Source organism: Mus caroli, unplaced genomic scaffold, assembly GCF_978045245.1.
Source record: "Mus caroli unplaced genomic scaffold, Mus_caroli_1 scaffold_6, whole genome shotgun sequence".
NCBI lineage: Eukaryota > Metazoa > Chordata > Mammalia > Rodentia > Muridae > Mus > Mus caroli.
This window is the reverse complement of record NW_028227261.1, coordinates 55,272,443-55,294,417: the sequence shown is the minus strand read 5'-3', so window position 1 is coordinate 55,294,417 and position 21,975 is coordinate 55,272,443. Positions and strand designations below refer to the sequence as shown.

General features: G+C 42.7%; 1 protein-coding gene across 1 annotated transcript in view; it reads left to right on the top strand.

Moving 5' to 3' along the window:
- Ror1 (ROR family WNT receptor 1) overlaps positions 1-20,727 on the top strand; it is a 349,276-nt gene extending 328,549 nt beyond the window's left edge. The window contains exons 8-9 of the mRNA XM_021160539.3: positions 3,593-3,804; positions 17,022-20,727. Of these exons, the coding sequence (XP_021016198.1) occupies positions 3,593-3,804; positions 17,022-18,449 (1,640 nt within the window). The 3' untranslated portion in view covers positions 18,450-20,727. The remainder of the gene's footprint in view (positions 1-3,592; positions 3,805-17,021) is intronic.
- Positions 20,728-21,975: the final 1,248 nt, after the last annotated feature.

Genomic DNA, 21,975 nt, shown 5'->3' with positions numbered 1-21,975 from the left:
ATGGCTGTGTTGATGCCAGAGGACTCTTACGGTCTAGCTTCTATACATCATTTATCCTTTTTCAGCTTCAAGGTCTCAACATGTAAATTAAAGTCACACTGAAGTGTCAGGTTAAAATGAGGAATGGAACTGTTTAAATTGTAAGGGCCAGGAAAAATGATCAGAGGGTAAAGGAACTTGGTAGCATCAAGCCTGAAGACCTGAGTTTGATTCCCAGGACTCACATGGTTTAAGGAAAGGACCAATTTCTTCCATTCTCTTGACTCTAGAGGCACACTGTGGCACAAATACAGACACACACACACACACACACACCACACTATACAAGAATTTTTTAAATGTAATTCTCAGATAGTAGTTAGTATTATAATTTTTTCACAAAGGCTGATTGCTGTTCTATGGGACATCTTTTTTTTAAGGCTTGATGTTGTTGTTGTTGTTGCTGCTGCTGCTGCTGCTGCTGCTGCTGCTGCAGAGACTGGATTCCCTTCTAGCCAAAAGCATACAGTGGCAATCAGGGAGGAATGACTTTGAAGTCTTGGGGTACTCTGAGCCTGTCTTCCATCTCTCCCAACATGACCACCTATTGTCCCTTGGGACTGCTGCACTTGGCAAGCAGACTCTGCCTCCTGTGCTCCATGAATCCTCTGTGTAAGCAGAGGAGCCAAGTCTGGATGTGTTAAAAGGATTTAGCCTCTTGAAGTTTATTCTCCAGCAGACCCACGGGAGCATTTTTCCCAGCCCGCCCATTTACAATAAAAGGCCTTCCTGCTGTCCTTCCGTGCCTAATCTGATAGAGAATGAAGGTAGAATAGATTCCTTTGTTGGCAGACAGGTGAGACTCTACTTTCTCTTGTTGCTAAAACTCTGGGCTGAAGAAATAACTAGCATTACATTAGTAGTAAATTAGCCTCGTTCCTTTTGTAATCGTTACGCTCATAATGATTTCACAGAAAATCCAAGAATAACAGCAGGGATCACCCGCTCACACAGAGAAATTCTATAATGTTAATAATAGAGCACCCAACAACGGAATAGCACTTTTCAATTATCCAGGGTTCTTTCGTGAACCTGATCCCATTTGAGTCTCACATGAACCAAATAAGATTGGAAGACTAGCTATTATTATACCTGTTTAATACAGGAAGAGGTGAAGATCAGAGAGGGTGATTCCTGCTTAAGGTTATTTGGACTTTCCAGCTCCAAATGTTTATCCCACAATTCCCTTGTCTCTAAGGGAAAACACTTGAGTTGCAACAGGCATTTGAACAGCTACTTTCCATATGACTATCCTTACAGCAACCTATAAAATCTGTAGGGTTTTGTTTTTTTGGGGTTTTTGTTTTTTGTTTTTTGTTTTTTGTTTACATATCATGGCGTATACATAGCATGGTTAAGCTGGCCCAACTTGACCTCGATGATGACAAGGACAGTATTCAGAAGTATCTGACTTTAAAATAAATGCTTCCTTTACTCTGCCACATTGCCTCTAACCTGTGTGTGCACGGTGTGTGTGTGCATAGGCTCACATTAGACCCTGTGATGTGTATTCCTCCATTCACCTATCCCCAGACATACAAGCACAATCACCATTAGAGAAAACTACAGAGTTAGTGTGAGCCCCAGCAGTTCCCGGGTTTACTATTTACACATGACAGTGAACAGTGAGGAGCTTAGAACTTTGATGCCACACTCCCTACGTTGCAGGTTCCCCTCATGGGCTCCCACCATAAGAACATAGGTGCGCATAATCAAGCACTCAACCATTGATAGCCCAGGGTCATGCTAGATCTGACAGCATGGAACAAATGCTATTGGGAGGCCCCCAGCCTCTGACCTGCCAGCTGTGTATTCTCAGGCTAGCGAGTAGCTTAGCTCTTCTTCACCATAAAAATAGGGGTATGTGTGTTTCTTTTCCCATGGAGCTGGTTGTCATTATAAAATGAGTTCACTTTGAAAAGTCCCCAGTTTATGATAATGGTGATAGGAAGCATGACTTATGCTGGTGGAAAAATAAGTAGAGTAAAAATGCTATTTTTTGTGCCAGGTATACATCCTTCCCCAAGACTTCTGGCATTAACACAAAGTGAATGTTCTCAAAATCGAGTTTGGGGGGGGTGGGGGGTGTCTCCTTCCTGAGGTTACATGCTAATGTATTGAGAAGAAGGCTCAGTATTGTGGTATCTCGCCAAAGAGGTCTCAAAGAAAATGAAAAAATAAAGACTATTTCCACTTACGAGTGCCTAGAGCCCTTGGTTTAAAGGGACCTCCTTGGGATCCTGTTGTCATTTTGTTTATACGTCTGCATCTGCATTTACAACAACATATTTTAATAACACTGTCTCTATTTCCTTATAAGACTGTGAGATTCTTAAATGCATCGGGCGTGTAGTAATTCATTCTGCACTCTCCGTTTCAAGACCAGCTCTTGGCACACAGTGGCTCACACTTGTTGAGGGAGTGGGAGGATAGCTGAATGGGAGCATGTTGATCCTTCTACAGAGTAAATAAGTGTCTCTAAAGGTTGTGTCAGTCAAAATGTTCACACTTTGGGTTTTGCTAAAGAAAGACAGCTGGTCTTGGTGGTCAGGGTATGTCATTATTGTAACCTCTCTAATTACCATCCCATAATCCATGTGTTTATTTTACTAGACAAATAGTTCATTAATGATGATATATGCCCAAAGCTTTTGGCTTTACTGGTCAGGTTCAAATGAATAAAAAGAAAGGCATACCTCATATCCTTCTATATATTTTAAATTCTTTGCCAAGCAATAGTAAAATGGATGTATAAGATTTCAAAAATATACTTCAAAGTGTTAGCACTTGCAGTTACTGGGTTCATATGAAACCATTCAAGACAAATTCTGGGGTTTCAAAAAGTATCAAGTTATACAGCACTTCTGTGTTGGAGGGACTTGTAGACACCCTCCAGAACACTCACTTCCCTTCTAGATGAGAGAGAGTGAGACCCACATTGCCAAATGATTAGCTTCAGTTGCGCTGCTTGCCAGACACTGAACCAACCCAGCCTGCCTACAGGCCCTCACATTCTCAAGGCAGTACCTTCCAAAGTGGGAACCAGGATTCTGCAGTCATACTGGTCCTGAAGATTCATGGCTGGCCCTGCATTTCCCTAGTTCCCAAGGCAGGGGCACCTTGAAACTCAAGAGCACCACTCTGTGGTATTTGATCTGGGCCAACAGCCAATGGAGAAGAGCCTTGTGGTCTGTGTTAAGGCTTCATGTACACAATATATACACATACACCCAGTAAGTTCACATGTCATTTAACTTCTAAGGTGTGAGAGAAATGCAGGTCGGCTGCGGGAGAAGGGGAACATCAGAGGTCCCGTCACACATCCAGAACCTTCACAATGTCCATCTGCGATTTTCAAACATTTGAACTTTAAACTTTTAAACTTCAGTAAACTACATTGAGGGTTTGATAGAAACAAATCATAATACGCATTAGATTCTTTTTCTCTCACTGTGAATGTATAGAATAAATCGTTTAAACTTTGCAATGTAATAGTATACATTTTTTCGTTTTGACCCATATAACACTTGCCTCTTTTTTTTTCTGCCCCCAGATTCCAAAGGTTCCAAAGAAAAGAATAAAATGGAAATCTTGTACATTCTGGTGCCAAGCGTGGCCATTCCCCTGGCTATCGCCTTCCTCTTCTTCTTCATCTGTGTGTGCCGCAATAACCAGAAGTCTTCATCACCACCAGTCCAGAGGCAGCCAAAACCCGTCAGAGGACAGAATGTAGAGATGTCCATGCTCAATGCATACAAGCCCAAGGTAAGATGGGTGGCATGCGTCAGGGGAGAGTGACCTGCTGCAGCCCTCCTGCTTGAACCAGAGGAGAGACACAGGCAGAGTTCAAAGCAAACACAGAGGAGAACCATGCAACTCTGCCTTTCCCATGGGCAGCTCAGGAGTGTGGGGCAAGCCAGACCACAGCCCTACACTGGAGCCAACTGGCCAGGAGGGCTCTCTGCCAGGCCCACAGGGCTCAGAGTGTGAGCTGGTTTTCAAATTCAAAGAAAGAAATTCCATGCTCTTTTAGCCAATGTGAAAGAAAAGAGAGATCTAACATTGTTTACAAACTTGCCTGTTTTATGGTACATGGAATGAATATAGAAATTTGTTATACTATACTATATAATTTTGACTGATTAAGACAGTAAATTATATGTCATGTACTTTTTACTATGGTTTTTTTTTTGAGAAATCTTTTTAATGCCTAATTTAAATCTATTTCCCTTTGCTTAAAGCATCTTTTAATAGAAATGTTTTCCTCCTGGTCCTCTTTGAAGTTGTTCTATTATAGTCCACCTGAGTCCTCCCCCTCTCTGCTAGATTACCAGCCCCTTCTTGTTGCTTTTCCAACACATCTTTCTTCATGTAGGCTGCTCAAGGTCCTGGTGAGCATCCCAGGGTCTCTGGTTTTGCTCTGAGTGCAGCTGCTCTTCTAGATCTTGCCCTGTGGTCTAAAAGCACTTCCTCTCAGGAAGGCCCGCATCTCAGTCCCAGGACCTGAAATGCAGAGATGCATTTCAACAGTTCAGAGTTCCTGCTGCTTCCAAATGCTTAGCTTTTCATCTTGTTCCAACTCCAGAAGACCACGCATGCAACAACTATTTGTCCCCTCTCTGTATTAGGGGACTACATTATTCTCTTCACCTTGATAATAAACTTTTAGGAAACCCAATGTCTTCACACTTACATTAACCCATCTTCTTGCTTATTAAGTATAGTAAAATTATGGAGACTATCACATCTCATATTATTTATTTTCTTTTGCTTCATGTTGTAAGGATTTGCTTTTTTAAAAAAAAAGTCTTCAAAACACATTTGCAGTTACAAAGTCATATTTGTGGGTTTTCAGGTTCTTTAAATGTGAAAATTTCACTTTCAAACATTGTTTCTTCAGCCAAACCACTGCTCACCAGTTAAGTGTTCATTTCTCTTTTTTAAGATTTATTTATTTTTTTATTTATATGAGTACACTGCAGCCGTCTTTAGACACACCCCAGAAGAATGCATCAGATCCCATTATAGGTGGTTGGTTGTGAGCCACCATGTGGTTGCTGGGAATTGAAACTGGGTCCTCTGGAAAAGGAGTCAGTGCTCTTAACCACTGAGCCATCTCTCCGGCTCAAGTGTACATGTCTACCACTTATTATTTGTTGTTCTTTTCCCCCTTTATTTAAAATATTTTTCATTATTTTCATTAATTTATTTATTTAGTCACTTTTATGTCCCGATGGCAGCTCCTCTCCTTTCTTTCCTCCCAGTCCCACCCTTACAAATCCCTCCCCCAGTTACTCCCTCTCCTTCTCCTCCGAGAAGAAGTCCCTCTTAGGTACCGCTCTGGGACATCCATTGGGCTAGGCAGGGCTAGGTACATCCTCTCCTGCTGATGCCCAAACAGGCAGTCCTGTTAAGGGAAGGGGATCCAATGGCAGGAAACAGAGTCAGAGACAGCCTCTGTTCCAATTGTTAGGGAACCCACATGAAGACCAAGCTATGAATTTGTAGGACCTAGGTCCAGCCCCTACATGTTCTTTGGTTGATGGTTCAGTCTCTGTGAGCTCCCATGGTCCCAGGTTAGTTAATTCTGTAGGTTTTTTTGTGATGTCCTTGGCCCCTGCGATTTGTTCAATTCTATCTGCAACTCTTCCACAGACTCCCTGAGCTCTGCCTATGTTTGGCTGTGAATGTCTGTGTTTCTATCTGCTTCTGAATAAAGCCTCTCAGGATACGGTCATTCTAGGCTCCTGTCTGCAAGCATAGCAGGGTATCATTAATAGTGTCAAGGGTTGACTCTCCCACATGGGATGGGTCTCAAATTGGGGCAGTCATTGTTTGGCTGTTCCCTAATTCTCTGCACCATCTTTATTCCTGCACATCTTGTAGGCATGACAAATTTCAGGTTGAAGGTTTTTGTGGGTGGGTTGATGTCCCCTCCCTTCTCTGGAAATCCTGCCTGACTACAGGAGGTGGCCACTTCAGTCTCCATATCCTCCGCTGGTAGGAGTCTCAGCTAGTCTACCAGTGATTTTAAAAAGGAAATATAAATGTAAATGCCTTGGAAGTCAGTTCATGTCTTAGACTCTGGGTGGTGAGAATCAAGGTTTGATGCTTTTAAAATCCTGGATTCTGGTTAGCTGGTTTGCATGCATTATAGTAACTAATGTCATGCCATACTCAGTTTTTCCTTAATACTACTACAGGAGTGAAGGAAAGAGAAGGGGCTGGTATCCATGCATATTCTCAGAGCAATAGTGGGCTCTATATGAAGATCCCCATGCAATAGCCATTTCTTTCCTATCATTTCTGTGTCACTCATTCAGTTGGTTACAATGGCACAGCATGCAGTAGCCACTGTCCTGGGGACACAGTCCTGACTACTGTGCTGGAATCCATGGGAAAGTGACCACTGTTCAGAAAACAAATATATCCATTTTATAGATTAGCCTTGCTCATTACCTGAATTCCATTCTTAGTGGAACCGGGCTTGTAACTCATAGTCTCTAAGAAGCAGGAATCTCTGAATTAACAGTTTTTCCAAATAAAGAATTCAGAGACCTCTGTGGCATAACAGAGAATGTTAGTATATAGAGATTGATACAAATTACCAAAACTTGTACACTAGGTGATGGGACTAGATGGTGAATCCAAAAAAAAAAAAAAAATCACACCACACAACAGGTCTTGTGGGACCTGTTTTATTTATTAAAAGGGAAGGGGACCGAGCTTGATTGCTGACATTGTTGCTGGGGTCCCTTTCAGCTGTCTATGGAGGTGACTGATTGATAACACTAGCAGCTTTAATTTCCATGACATTTGATCTTCATAGGTATTACATAAAGTAGATACTAGTATGCTGTTGTATAAATATGGAAACCTAGATACCCCCCCCCCAACAAACCTGATGAAACATCGCAGTCAATATCAAAGGCTCAATAATCTGTGTGTATAAATATGAATAAAAGATTTTCCAACTCTAAACACTTGGTCGCACCAGCTCATAAAGTTTTTGCAAAGTAATTTGTTCATAAAAGTGGGAAGGAAGGATCAGTGGATACACTTGGCCAGTCTGTGCTGGGTAGCCAGAGACACCCTTGGCTTCTCCGAAATCTTGAAGAGGCCAGAGTTAAAAGTGATGTAACCCAGCGCCAGGAGGAACATGTAGAATGTGGCCAGAGTAATAACCCTTTTCTGCCCTCCAGGATCAAAGAGACAAATGTAAGACATTGGCATGGAGTCGATGGGGCCGATGTTGTTTTCATTGTGTCTGACTAGTTTTTGATGTGCTCCTTGCAAAATTTCCCGGTGTGGGGATGTCTCCAATACAGGATTTGGAATTTAGCCACCCAATGGCTCACAAGCTCCTCTGGACCAAGCCAGGAAGTAGGGCTGGCTCAAGTACTTGACTGTGTTGGGGGAGGGGGAAAGAAGCAACAAAATAAATTCTGTCTGTCTCCTGATTACTGTCCTAGGAGATTTGGCTCTGGGTTTTGAAGTTGTTTGTTTTGGTTCTTACCGAGCGTCTTTCCTGAAAGAAGCACAAAGGGAAAATTCCTAAAGGCAAAAGATCTCTAAGACTTCATGTGAAAGTCGCTGCCACATAAATATTGCATGTACCTTTAAAAATCTGAGAGGAAGGGACACACATAAGAAGGAAGGGGAAAGCCATGTGACCAAGCACACTGGCAGAGCCAAACAGAGAGGGCATTTGGAGCCGGAGGTGAAAAGGGATTGAAGGGTCAATGCTGGTCTGCCCTGACCTTCTTCAATTTTTTTCCTTGTCCTATTAAAAAAAAAAAAGAGAGAGAGAGAGACCCCCCCCCCCCCGCCCCGGATTCTTATTTATCCACCTGAATGTGCCTTTCAGGGTGGAAACTCTCTTTTTTTCATCTCTCTTCATTGGTGGAACTGCTGACATCTCTCTCCCCACTCAGTGTTTGGATTAAGGAGAGATTTCTTCTGGAGATTAGAAACCGACCACCCTTCCCTGAAGACAGTAAGCATCCTCAGTAGACAGACTGAATGCAAGGTGGGCCTGGGCCCCAGAGGTAGAGTGGGATGCTGGAAAAAAAACAAAACAAAACAAAAATCAAAACAAAAAAGATTCTTGATAGCCCACAGTTTACCAGAAAGGTGGCTTAGCAGAGGCATGGGCAGACAGGGGGCGATGGGACATTCTCTCTGGGGCCACCCTCTCATCGTGCAGCGCCTGGGAGAAGGGCCAGCTTTGTTCAGTTTCCTTTTTTTTTTTTTCCCTAAGCAAAAGATTTCAAGCTGATTAATTTTTAAACGTGATTTCAAGCAGTGCCCAAAGTAAACAAGGTTTTTCTGTATTTATGGATGTTATAGTTTATGGGCGTTTCGGTTGTTTTATTTCTTTGGTTCTTTGGTTTAGTGGAGTACTATAGAAAAGGAGGAACCTAGAAAGTGACTTCTCTCTGATTCTCTCCCTCTGCCTCCACTTCCCTAAATCCTCTCATCCTCAAAAACAGACCATCCATTCTGAGAGAGAGAAAGAGTCCAGAATAAGTCCCTCAGCAGGCACAGAGGACCTCCAGCCTCCTCTCCTGCCTCAGGTTAGCTAGGCAGGCAGAGAGACTGGGATTTGGGGAGATTAAGAATGGCACAGGAGGGGGGTGGGCCTAGGCAGGTTGTAGCCCAAGTCCAAGTAGCTCCAGGGTCAAACTCCTCCAGCTCCTGACTGATGGGAGAGCAGGAGCTGCCAGGCTTTCTGAAACTGGAAGCCACAGATGAGTTCACCCACTCCCCCCCCACTCCTCCCAACCCCCATCTCTTGCCAGCTGCTCCATTTTTTTTAACTTCCAGGACACACTTCTGTCTTTGTTCTTCTGCCAAGGTAGTAGCTGAATTTACTGAGATTTAGTGTCTATATATTTGGACCCATCTCTTTTGCTAGGTTTCAAAGCCCTCCTGTGGTCTGGCTGCTGTTTTTGAACACCTGTCCTTTCCAGGTGTCACATTATTTAGCAACAAACTGTTCTTGATACCTTTCCCAGTCAGGGGTGGGAGATATGGGTCAGCACTTAAGAATATACGCTGCCCTTACAGAGGAACTGGCTTCAATTCCTAGCACCCACATGGCATCTCATAACCATTGGTAACTCTAGTTCCAGAGCAGCCAATGCCTTCCCACCTAGTCTCACCATCCTACTGAGACAGCTTCTGGGTCCCACTGAAGGTGTGACTTAATGAATGTCCCCTCCAAGTAAGTCCCCATCCTCTTGAATGTCGCAGAAGCACCTGGCAGTCTTACCCACACCTTTAGATCCTTCCCCCTGGCCTTTTCTCCTGTCTCCTTCCTTTCATTTCTCTTTCCTCACTTCCCTGGGGGAAACATCTATTTTCTCTGTCTCGTTCCATTCTCTGGTGGACCTGTAGCTGCCCCTGGGCAAAACAACTTACCAACGTGGAAGGACCAATCTCAAGCTTTAAAGTTCATCTGGCACCCCAGAGTTCCCATGGTCTGTGCCTAGCTGTTCTAGATACACACACACACAAATACACACACATACACACAAATACACATACACACACAAACACACACACACATACACACACACACAAATACACACACACACACAAACACACACATACACACACACAAACACACACACACAAATACACACACACACACATACACACACAAACACACACACACATACACACACACACAAATACACACACACACACAAACACACACATACACACACACACACCAACCCCAGTGTATTGCTAGGGGGTAGCATGATAGTCTTCAAAGAGCTGGGATTTAAGAGGTAGAAAGATTGGATTGCAGATCTTGGCTCCATTATCTACTGGCATGAGATCTTAAACAAATCACTTACTTAGCACTTCTCCGAACCTTTATTTTCTCACCTGTGAAGAAGGAAAGATAAGAATAGTACTTAAGAATGTTTCTGACACTTTGAGGCAGAGTGCCCGGGCACCTTGCAGGTAGAAGTAGCTAGAAATTCCTATTATTTTTGGTTCCAGTGATAACTACAAACTTGTCTGAAGCCAGCTGCTCTGAATAGGGCAATTTGGGTTTAGAAGAAAACAAAAAAGATGAAGCAAGCCCCCAGCACAACTGGGAAGAAACAGAGGCAACAGAATCCGAGTTAAGACATAGGCCTAACTCTTTGGACAGCTGGGTGATATAAATTCCTGCCTCACTCCCAGAATGCATTAGGGCATCCACCCCCTCATCTCAGCTGGAGAGCCTCATTCAGAAACTGTTTCAGAGGAATGAGCCCCGTCAACAGGGATCATGAAAGGACTGACTGGTGTATGTACTTCATCACTGTGTGTGACTGTGGTATTTCCACAGACTTTGTATAATTTCCTTGGGAAGAAACTCTCATTTGAGTCTAAGTTTGGGTGGGGGAAAAATGAAGCTTGAGATTAGAATTTTCCCAAAGTCCCACAGCCAGCAGGAAAAGCCAAACCTCCATGCCAGGTCTATATGTGTCTAGGGTCCAAAGACTTCCTCTTTTCATCCACTGTCTTAATTTTCATGTTTGTTGACACCCATGAGCCCATAAGACCACAGAGTGATCAACCTGGTATCAAAATTCGTAACTAGAGATCACTAATTAGATTAGTGACTGGAGATCAAAAGCCGAGGCTGCAGAGTGGCATGGTAGTTAGGAGTGTGTACTGCTCTTGCAGTAGAGAGGGGTTCAGTCCCCTGCACCTAAGTTATGTAGTTCATAGCTTCCTGCAACTCCAATCCAGAGGATTAGACATCCTCTTCTGAACAGGAGTACCTGCCCTCATGCATATACACACATACACACATCCCTATTCTTAAAAAAGAAGATACTGATATTTGTTTGTTGCATTTCTGAGTAGAAAAGAAGTTTTCCCATAGGCATTCTAAAGAAACTCCCCCAGAATCAATACCAGTCACCACCAAATACTTACATGATTAGACAGTTACACTGCAGAGAAAAGAAAGATGTTTAACTTCAGCCCCTTTCAGAGAGATACAGATCTAATGTGGCCAAGTCTGGGCTCAACCTCCCGCTAGAATCTGATTGCATTAGCCAGAAGGCTCTTAGTTCATCTGTAGGCTTTGAAACTGTCCATAGTCTTCCCAAAGGCTGGCATCTGAGCTTTGAGGATGTAGTCATATCTGTTTTATCAGTGGAGTTTATTGTTTCACAAACCTAACATTGTTTACCTAAGAAGCAAGAAAGCATGCGGGAAAGAAGGTAAGCTGAGTACGCTTGCTAAGGCACCTTCCATTTAAATGTCCCCCCAGGATCTTGTGCTCAATCAGTCAAAGGTGCCATCCCTAGGTTCTGTTCACGTACCCAGTAATCAACAGAACACCAGTGTCTAAGGCTGAGTTCATAGACCAGAACCTTCTTCAGCTTTGAACATTCCACTTGCCTGCCAGTAGTCGCCATGATTTAAAGATGGAGACCCTTTCAGGCCTCAAAGGAAAATCTCCACCACCCTTTTCCAGAAAAGTGCTCGAACTTTGGGATCAGACTTACCTGGGTTTGACCTTTGGCTCCATCATGTAAGGGTTGTGCTAATTGCTGAGAGTCTTACTGTATCATTCCTGAAATGGGGAAATCATAGGATGAGCCCTAGAGTACTATGATAAGGATTAGATCCAGTTTTGGGGAAAAAAACCAACCACTTATGACAGAAAGACAAGGAGGTATGGTGCAGTAATTGGGAAAGGATATCTGAAGTCTGAACTGAGACTCCACTAGCCAACAACTCAGCCCCTGGAGCCTCGTCAGCCATTATTACCCTCTTGATGTTTGGCATATGACTAGAATTCAATATGTAACTTCTATAGGCTGAGATTATGACATTAATGTTGGGCTATGTTTCCTCTCACACACAAGTCATTATGTACACTCTGGCTATTCAAGAGTATTAGTATCTATGTTAACATAGGATTCATTATAATAATGTAAACTAGACCAGTTCTGTAGCAAGATATAACCAGTCAATAAATGCATCCTAAGTAACTGGGTTTATATTGAAGTCATTGCTCAACTATATCAATAATCTTGAATCTCATTAATACCACAAGGCATATCAATATATTATAGCACAGAACATGAGCCAGGAGCTATTCACTGGTCAGTAACTTTCCAAAGCATCATTTTTATACACCTTGCTTGGGTCAGAATTGCTCTAACACGTGCACTGTCTAGGCAGATCTTATGCCTGCTTAGTGGAGATGTGCTGGTTGGTACCTGAGAGTCAGAAAGGAATCTGTCTCCAAGGCAGGGAGATCTCAGAGAAGACTGCTGCCAAAGAGGGTATTGCCCTCTTCCTACATCCCACTACCAAAACTACACCTCTCATTTTGGTAGGGCCAGAGACTGTTCCATCACTCTTAAGATGGGCAAGCACAAATGACAAGGTGTGGAAACCTCTGCCCTTGCAAGTGCTTGGGTTTAGGTACAATCTGTTTCTCAACAAACAAAACAAAACAAAACAAAACAAAACAAAACAAAACAAAACAAAGCAAGCACCATGGGATTGCAGTTAGCTTGGTCATCAAAGCATGAGAAGGGGCTTTGCTTTGGGCGACAGGGAAGGCAGGGGCTGCAAAGAGAAGCTTCGGGGTAAGCACGTGGATATGAACTTCAGCTGTCCATTAGTACCCACTCTTGGAGCCCCCTTCCTGTCTGGGGCTGCCTTCTGCTCCCATACTACACTGTAGCTCTGCCCAGTGCAGAGAAGTGCAAAGTCTCAAAGCGAGCTTCGTATTATAGATGGAGAGGACCACGTCGAATGTTATCTCACTTCTTAGGGTAATCTAGTCACCTATGCAAAAGGAGGAAGAGAAAGCAAGCTATCATCTCACCTGCCCTGCCTGAAGCACCATTTCAATCCGATTCTCACCTGAAGTGAAACTTCCCCAAGGGAGAAAGATATAGTCACTGAGATGACTCTTGATACCCATCTGTGCCCATCTCTATATGAAAAATAGCTTTAAAACTCTGTCCATGGCTCACCAGTTCCATATCACACATTAAAAGACAGGAAAGGGGCACCCGTACTTACTGCTCATCCTTCAGTCAAAAGGTCACCACCATCATTATCCTGGTCTCAGGATCCGTGTCTTAGCCGTGACCGTGACCAGACACGTACCAGACTTAAATGTTCTTCTCTTTCTTGTCTGCAAAGAACTCATTTCCACCGCAGTCCAGTGGCTCTCTATAAATGACTGGGAGAAGAAGCCCTATCAGACCCTGGTCAATGTATCAACTTCTGCATCAACTTTTCCCCACCCCCTCCATCAAAAAATTATATAATTTTTAAAGCTGAACTGAGGCAGATGTGTGTTTACTTTGAGAAGTAAAAATGTTAACATTTAAACTGAAAGCCTGTTTCGGTTTTAAGGTACTTAATTGCCTTGCAGCATATAATAAACGCAGCCCATCTTGTCATTTAACTAATGGAGGGAATGATGGAGAGATAGGAGCCCAGGACCCTGTTCTTTCCAGGGTGCCTTTGTACTTAGTTTACTTTGGCACTGTGCCTCGTGTGTATTTTACACTTCTTTACATTTTGTACATCCCTGTATGACAAATACTTGTCAAACAAAAACTAAACAGATTTATAACCCCTTCACTTGAAATGAGCCAAAATTGAACTGCCAAAACTTTATGACTTCATTTTCTTTCATAGTCTTCCACTGCATTGGTTCAAACAGACAAACCCCACTTGAGGTCAAGCCGAGGTCATTTCACTTTCATTACTAAAATATAATTTACAATATGCCAGACCTAAACAAGTTTAGCCTAAAGGGTTTGTATAATGTAAACCATCTGTTCCTTAACAATACAGCTAATTTCCTGCCATCTCCGAGCAGTCTACTGACGGCTTCTTTTAAGGGGTTTTATGATTTTTTAACTAGTTTAGGATTTATGTAAAATTTGAAAATGGGTCCGTAGTTAAGATTCATTTGTACCAAGTAATTTGAGCATTTTTTAAAATGCAAATCGCTGCGTAAATGGCTCCCCTGAAACCAAGCTTAGAGTGGGTGTTTCTGGCCATTTTCTAGGCTAGCTGCCGCACAGGTGTTCCAAAGGAAAGTGTTGCTGAACTCGGCCAGCTTAGGGATTACCCTACTCCTTCCCAGAGCAAACACTCAAAGCTGGTTTAGGGTGACTCTAGTAAACCCTTCCTTAGGTAAATTAGAAAAAAATACACTTAGCTACATGCCTGCCTAGCTTACCTCTGCTGATGAGATATGACAAGATACAACTGGGTCAAAATGTAGCCTGTATGTGTATGACTAGAAAGAACTGCTTGCAATACCCTAGAGTACAGGCCATTATTCCCAACTCCCAATAAGTCTCAGAGACCTGCTCAGTCTCCCTGGCCACCACTCTGCCTGGCCTTGCTGGCCAAAACTTCAGAATGGCTGTCCTGAACATACCCTATTTCTTCTTTCACCCTTCTTCACTTATGAAATAACAGAACAGAGGTCTTGCAAAGGTGGATGGGAGAGAATGAATTAACTTGGGGGGGGGGGAAGTGGAGGGGCAGCTCCAAAGACTGGGTGCAGATGGGTGGGGAAGGGTGACCAGCCAGGCCATTGCCATGGTCCTGGTCACCCCTTTCCTTCCTTTTCCCAGAAATTTGGCCTTCTCTCTGCCCAACCCAATCTCTGCCTCCATCTACACATCCTAGAAAGAGGAGCAGTCTGCAGGCTGGCAACTCCGCATCTCAGGTGCTGCCAAGATGCAAAGGAATTCTCCATCAATTTGAAGAAAACTTTTTAAAAGAAGTTCAACGACTATGCCAGAACATAGACAGTGTAACAGAAGATAGAACACATATAAAAATAGTAATAATAAAGGGAATTACAAGGACTCTGTAGAAATAATTAAGGCTGTATGCAGATCTAAATCATTTACAAATTTTAATCTACTTCTGGGTGGCTATAGAGAAGTTAAAAGAAAAAAAAATCAAGGTCACGCAGGCGTGTGGTAAGTCAGTTAATATTGGTTAAGTGCTGTTCGGGAAGTAACTAGTACTAGTAGAAAACAGCAGACCCAAGATGCAAACTCCAAAACACAGGGCTTTTGCTTGAGTTCAGAACTCACTGAATCATACTTTTCCTGCCATGGGTTAACTTGAAAGATGTGTATAAGAGGGTACTCCTGTCCTGAGAGTCCATTAATTTATGTTCTGATTCTCCTTTTCCTGAGACTTTAGTGCTCAATCTCTTACCCTTCCCTATCACCAAGACTGGAAATCCTGTTCAGGACTAAAGGTAATTAACACAGACTATGCGGTGGAAGAGGTCAGCATGTCTGTCTGAGCCCCTTAGGTTATTTTATTACCATCAGCTATCATCAGAACCCTCCCCTCAGCGGCATGCAGGACGGACTCGGCTTGGGTTACTCTTACCAGAAAAAGTCATATCATCCATGCCATGACAAAGAGAGGCAGTTTAATTGGTTGCATTTCTCATAGCTACACCTTCTCTCCCATAGGAAATCCTCCGGTTCCCACCAAATCACACCCTAGAGGCTGTGGATGGGGCAAGGTGTTAGTGTGGGTTTAGCATGCATGAGACCTTAGATTTAGTCAACAGAACAAAAAAAAAAAAAAAGCAGAAAGAAGCAATCTAGACCAGTGTTTCTCAACCATGAGAAAACATATTTCTGATGGTCTTAGGAGCCAAGACACTGCTCTCAGTAGCAAACGTAATTACTTTCCACCTGTTATATCAATGGTTCTCAGCCTGTAGGAGCCACTCCTTTTGTTGTACAAAAGCCCATTCACAGGGGTCACCTAAGACCAAGAGAAAGCACAAATATTTACATTATGATTCATTAACAGTAGCAAAATTGCAGATACAAAGTAGCAACAGAAACAATGTTATAGTTGAGGGTCACCATTACATGAGGAACTGTTAATAATGGGTGATAGCATCAAGAAGGTTGGGAACCACTGATTTAGACCATGGACACAAAATAGTAGGCAGACCTATAGTAGCAGAAAAGAAATCCCTGATTAGTCCGATGGAAAGATTAACCCAAGGTCTTAAATTTAAATATCTCGCTAATTAACATTATTTAATCTATTCCTAAAATTGTAAAGTATAAAAGAGCATGAGATGAAACCTCCTACCTGCACACCCTTTCTTTCAGCTTCCTGCTTAGATCCTCGCTGGTAGCCATTGCTGTTTTGAGTCTCCTTTTAACAGCTTTCTAAATTTTCTTATGCATGTGCAAGGAAACACAGACAGGTCCTCTCTGTTTCCTCTCTTTTATACAAAGGCCATGCATGGCCGTTTAGCTGCTTTGCTTTTTATGTTGAACTACAAGCAGTAGGATTTGAGAGGTCATCCTGTGTCTCTACATAGAAAGCTCCCTTGTTGTTTTCCACAACTTTAGAATATTCTGTTTAGTAGCCACCTCCATTCCCCCAAACACACTTTGGCGGGGGGGGGGGGGGGCTAGGAATTAAAGTTAGGGTCTTGCATATGAAGACACTCTTAACCCTTGAATGACATTCCCAGCTTTGGTTGAGACGGGTTTGGCCCAGGCTCCTATCAAACTCCTGATAGTTGTACCTCTGCTTTCTTAATGCTAGGACTGCAGGTAAATGCCACCATGTCTGGCTCCATGTCCCCTCCCCTCCATTTTCTGTTTACTTGTTTGTTTGATCTTTGGGGATTTTTGTTTATTTGTTTTGCTTATTGGTTTCAGTTTTCTTGGATTGTTTTGTTTTGCCACCACACCCAGCTGCTTCAGTCTCCTCCAGGGAGATAGCTACTTGAGTCACTGCAGTCCTATAATGGACAGGACTATATAAACAAGCCTTGTTCTGCAGAGAATGACAAGCATCGTACCATTACCTTCAGCACAAGTATCCTATCTGTTCATTTTTGATGTATACTACCCTCCCTTTCAGTGTCAATATGTCTTGCTTTAACTGTTTTAACCCCCACTTTCCCTTTCTTACAGAGCAAGGCTAAAGAGCTGCCTCTTTCCGCTGTGCGTTTCATGGAAGAATTGGGTGAATGTACCTTTGGAAAAATCTATAAGGGCCATCTCTACCTCCCAGGCATGGACCATGCGCAGCTGGTGGCCATCAAAACCTTGAAAGACTATAACAACCCCCAGCAGTGGACAGAATTTCAACAGGAAGCCTCTCTCATGGCTGAACTACACCACCCCAATATTGTATGCCTCCTCGGTGCCGTCACCCAGGAACAACCTGTGTGTATGCTCTTTGAGTATATGAACCAGGGAGACCTCCACGAGTTCCTCATCATGCGATCCCCGCATTCCGATGTCGGCTGTAGCAGTGATGAAGACGGGACGGTCAAATCCAGCCTGGACCACGGTGATTTCTTACACATTGCAATTCAGATCGCAGCTGGCATGGAGTACCTGTCTAGTCACTTCTTCGTGCACAAGGACCTTGCAGCTCGCAACATTTTAATTGGAGAGCAACTGCATGTAAAAATTTCAGATCTTGGGCTTTCCAGAGAAATTTACTCTGCTGATTACTATAGGGTACAGAGTAAGTCTTCACTGCCCATCCGCTGGATGCCCCCTGAGGCCATCATGTACGGCAAATTCTCCTCCGATTCCGATATCTGGTCTTTCGGGGTTGTGTTGTGGGAGATTTTCAGCTTTGGACTCCAGCCATATTATGGGTTTAGTAATCAGGAAGTGATTGAAATGGTGCGGAAGCGGCAGCTCTTACCATGTTCTGAAGACTGCCCACCGCGCATGTACAGCCTCATGACCGAGTGCTGGAATGAGATACCTTCCAGGAGACCACGCTTTAAAGACATCCACGTCCGGCTTCGATCCTGGGAGGGCCTCTCAAGTCACACCAGCTCTACCACCCCCTCGGGTGGAAATGCCACCACGCAGACCACCTCCCTCAGTGCCAGCCCTGTGAGTAACCTCAGCAACCCCCGATTTCCCAATTACATGTTCCCGAGCCAAGGGATTACACCCCAGGGTCAGATCGCTGGTTTCATTGGCCCAGCGATACCTCAGAACCAGCGCTTCATCCCCATCAATGGATACCCAATACCTCCTGGCTATGCAGCCTTTCCAGCTGCCCACTACCAGCCTGCAGGGCCTCCCAGGGTGATTCAGCACTGCCCACCTCCGAAGAGTCGGTCCCCAAGCAGCGCCAGCGGATCAACCAGCACTGGCCATGTGGCCAGCTTGCCCTCATCAGGATCCAATCAGGAAGCAAACGTTCCTTTGCTACCCCACATGTCAATTCCAAATCACCCTGGTGGAATGGGTATCACTGTTTTTGGCAACAAATCTCAAAAACCCTACAAAATAGACTCAAAACAATCGTCTTTGCTTGGGGACTCCCATATCCATGGGCACACCGAATCTATGATTTCTGCAGAAGTGTAAAAAAATGTGTGACTTTTGTAAATACACTATCCCGGAAAAACTAGAAGGTGGCAGAAAAGAGTTATATCCAAATGTTTTTATTGAAGGTTCTCATTTAGCAGACATTGCAACCAGTATCTTCTGTGAAGTTTAACTGTGTCTTGCCGGAAAGACACCAGCCAGGAAATATAATGCATTGTGGGATTTACACTCCATCTGGGTGTATGATAGGTTGTTGGGAACAGACCATTTATTTCAAGGACTGAAAACTGCAAAACCAATGAAGAGGAACAGAACATAGTAATTAAATAGCAAACCAAAAAAAAAAAAAAAAAAGGAAGTCAAATGGTGCTCGCTCTGTGTGTTTGCCTTTGGTCACCATGACTGATCTACCCCCAAAATGTATAGACTGTAGCATTTGTCTACCTGCTGTCTCTACTTCAGGACAGATGTTCAGGAACGATCTTGATTCAACTTAGACTCTAGGCATGTTGGAATGGAAGTGGTGTTTAGTACCACAGAGGGAACTTCAGGTTACATTTTAAATCTCATAGAAATGAGCCATATAGATGAATCATGTCCACAGATGTCCTCTCAGTAGCCAGGTTTCTCGGGGATGGTATAGAGCATCTCTGTGTGACCTTACTCTTCTCACGAAGGCCTTTTCCACAGTCCTTTTTTTCACAATATGTTTACACAGGCCCTAGAGAAGGTAGATTTGGACGCTGGAAATGGTTGTACATTACCGTTTGGGTTATTGCTTTAGGAATGGGGTACCCAAAGAGGTACAGTCAGGAAAATGGTCCCTCAGCCCGGATCAGTATCCGTGGGAGAAGAACCAGCGTTGTGTCACTGCTCCTTTAGTTGGCCTCCATAGGAGCTTCCCCCGACCATTCATGCTGCAAATGCGTGATGCTAGAGGCAAGCATAACCACAGGCTTGCCATGCCATTAGCTTGTTTACAAGTCAGCCCGGGTCTCAGGAGTGCTTACTGTCCAGGCGATGAGCAGGAGGAAAGCCTGTGATGCTACCAGAGGTTAGTAAATTCAAACTCTCATTTTGTGCTTTGCCTGGAGACGTTCACCAATTAAATTCCAGCTCCTAAGAACTGGAACACTTTATTCGTGGAGCTAGCTGAAACCCAAAGACAAAACGCCTTATTTTGCAAAGCAGATGTCTAAAAGACATGCTGAGTTCGTTCAAAGATTACAAAACTCCAAATTCCTTAGCTTGGTAAACAAGCAATTTGATCCTTCTTGCCTTTGTTAGGAGATGCCATCAAGTGTGCCCATCCTGGCCTTTACTTGCTAACCACCTTTTACCACATTCAGAATCTTTGGGAGATTCAGGTTCTACACAGAAAGGAATTTTTGATTTGACTTTTCTTTTGTTCAAAAAAACAAACAAAAAACAAAACTCCTTTTATTCTAAGAAAAAATGTCAGCATGTCTTGCTTTTATTTTAAAGCTATAGAGATGTATAAGATGCACAATAAGTTCTAGAAATATTTCATGAGTGGAATATAAGAGTTAGGAAGATCCTGATGTTTCTGCTTTTAAAGGTAGAATTTACATAAGGGATAAAGGAAATCTGCCTACCAAAATGTGCCTAGGTTTTCCCAAACAAGCATGAACTTATAGGTACTGTGAACTCAAAAGAGTTGGCTATATTCAGATTTACTGAGCACTAAATTTAGACCTATTTTGTGGCATGATTAAGCTGATTCTATGTAACATTTCTTGAAGTGGAGTAGAGGAGAAGTTTTATATCCTTTTGTTGCTATGCAACTGTTTAATGATGCCGCTTCAAACCACAATTCTATATATCATATGACAATCAATTGTTTTCCAAGAATATTTATTTTGAGTAGACACAGTCTCAGTGAATCTGAGTTTTCACGGAGTCCCTTAAAGGGGGACTAGCACTCCATGAGCCAGTATGATACCTTCTTTGGAAAGTCACTATTATGGTTAAAAAAATAAATTCAACTTAGTTTTTTATAAAGAACTATAACATTTATTTTTAAGCCTTTTTTATAATAACTGAAGCCTTTAGGGTGAGCGAACTGAATCTCAAAACCACTTGTTCTAATGTATTAAGACAGTGCTGTGATGCTGCCGCATGCAGCCTCTTTTGTATTAAAAGATCACCTTTTTCACAAGCTGAACAAAAATCTCTTTCGCTTTGTTGACAATGTTTTTTTGTAAGGTGAGTTTATTGTCAGGTTTTTTTTTTTCTCTGCACAAAACTGTTAATGGTTTGTATCACGGAAGTGAAAATATATCTGCATTTTTATACCTGGTCTGTTTCCTTATTTCCTTTGCTTGTTTTTTAACTCAGTGTAGATTTTCTTCACCTATATAATGACAATGTTCAGGTAGTTCACACTACCATATCCTTCTTTAGCCTCACTGCATGCGTTTAAATCACTATGTCGCTTAATGTTTGATTTGTTTTTGTGGGCATTCCAACTAGACAAGCATGGACTTGTAATGACCAACACACTATTTTATATCCAGGATATACGCATTTGTATTTCACCACCAGAGATGATATTAAACACTGATTATTTTATGCTGCTGTTTATTAAAATGTTTACTCTAAAATATGTTCTGAATATTGGTGGCGCAGGAGCATTTGGGAATCTTCATATTATTTCTAGTAGTTGATATTTCTTAGAAAGAGGAATCACAACTCATATATTTGTCTTACTTTAATTAAATGATATTTTAAGTATAATCTTAAAAACAGACTCACAGGGCTGGGGATACAGCTCAATGATACAGCACTAGGCTAATGTTCATGATGCCCTAGGTCCAAGCCCCAGGTCTACAAAAGAAACTGGATTTGGGCATTGTTTTGTTAGTGACCAAAGGGGAAAGAAAAATCTTGATAATTTCATAACATGGCAGTATAATCTGCCCGTGGATGGCAAGCTTTGTTTTTTTTTTAATTGAAATGATATACTTATAATGGAATGTAAACAATTGGAAATAGGACTGAAGTTGTATTATTTTCTGCCTTGATGTTTCCATGTGAACTTGGCAAAACTCATGCATTTGGTATGTAAAGATCATATCCTATTATGTCCAACTTAGATTCCAACCATGTTGGTAAAAGAAATGCAGTCATTTCATTGACATAATTTATCACTATACTCCAACTTGCCCCCCAAAAGATCTCCCCATCCAGCAATGAATACACATTGTCAAGGAAAATGAGTATTGTTATAAAAGTTGAAAGGGCATGTTCACCTTTGCTGTTTAACACAGAGGGAAACACAAGAAGACTGTCAGGGCCTTCTCCATCAGTTTCAAGTACAGCTCTTGTTAGCACTGCAACCATCAGACTCCATAAAGTAACCACATCCCAACACAGTGAGGTCCATGTAGGATTCTACCTCATATTTGAAGGCCTGGCTCTGCTCTTCACTATTCTTCACTCTTTGTGTCTCTCTAGACCCCCCCTCAATCCTGAACCCCTTGATACCCTAGTTCCTAATCACCAACATATGCAGGTTCCTAGCACCAGCATACCACATAGCCTG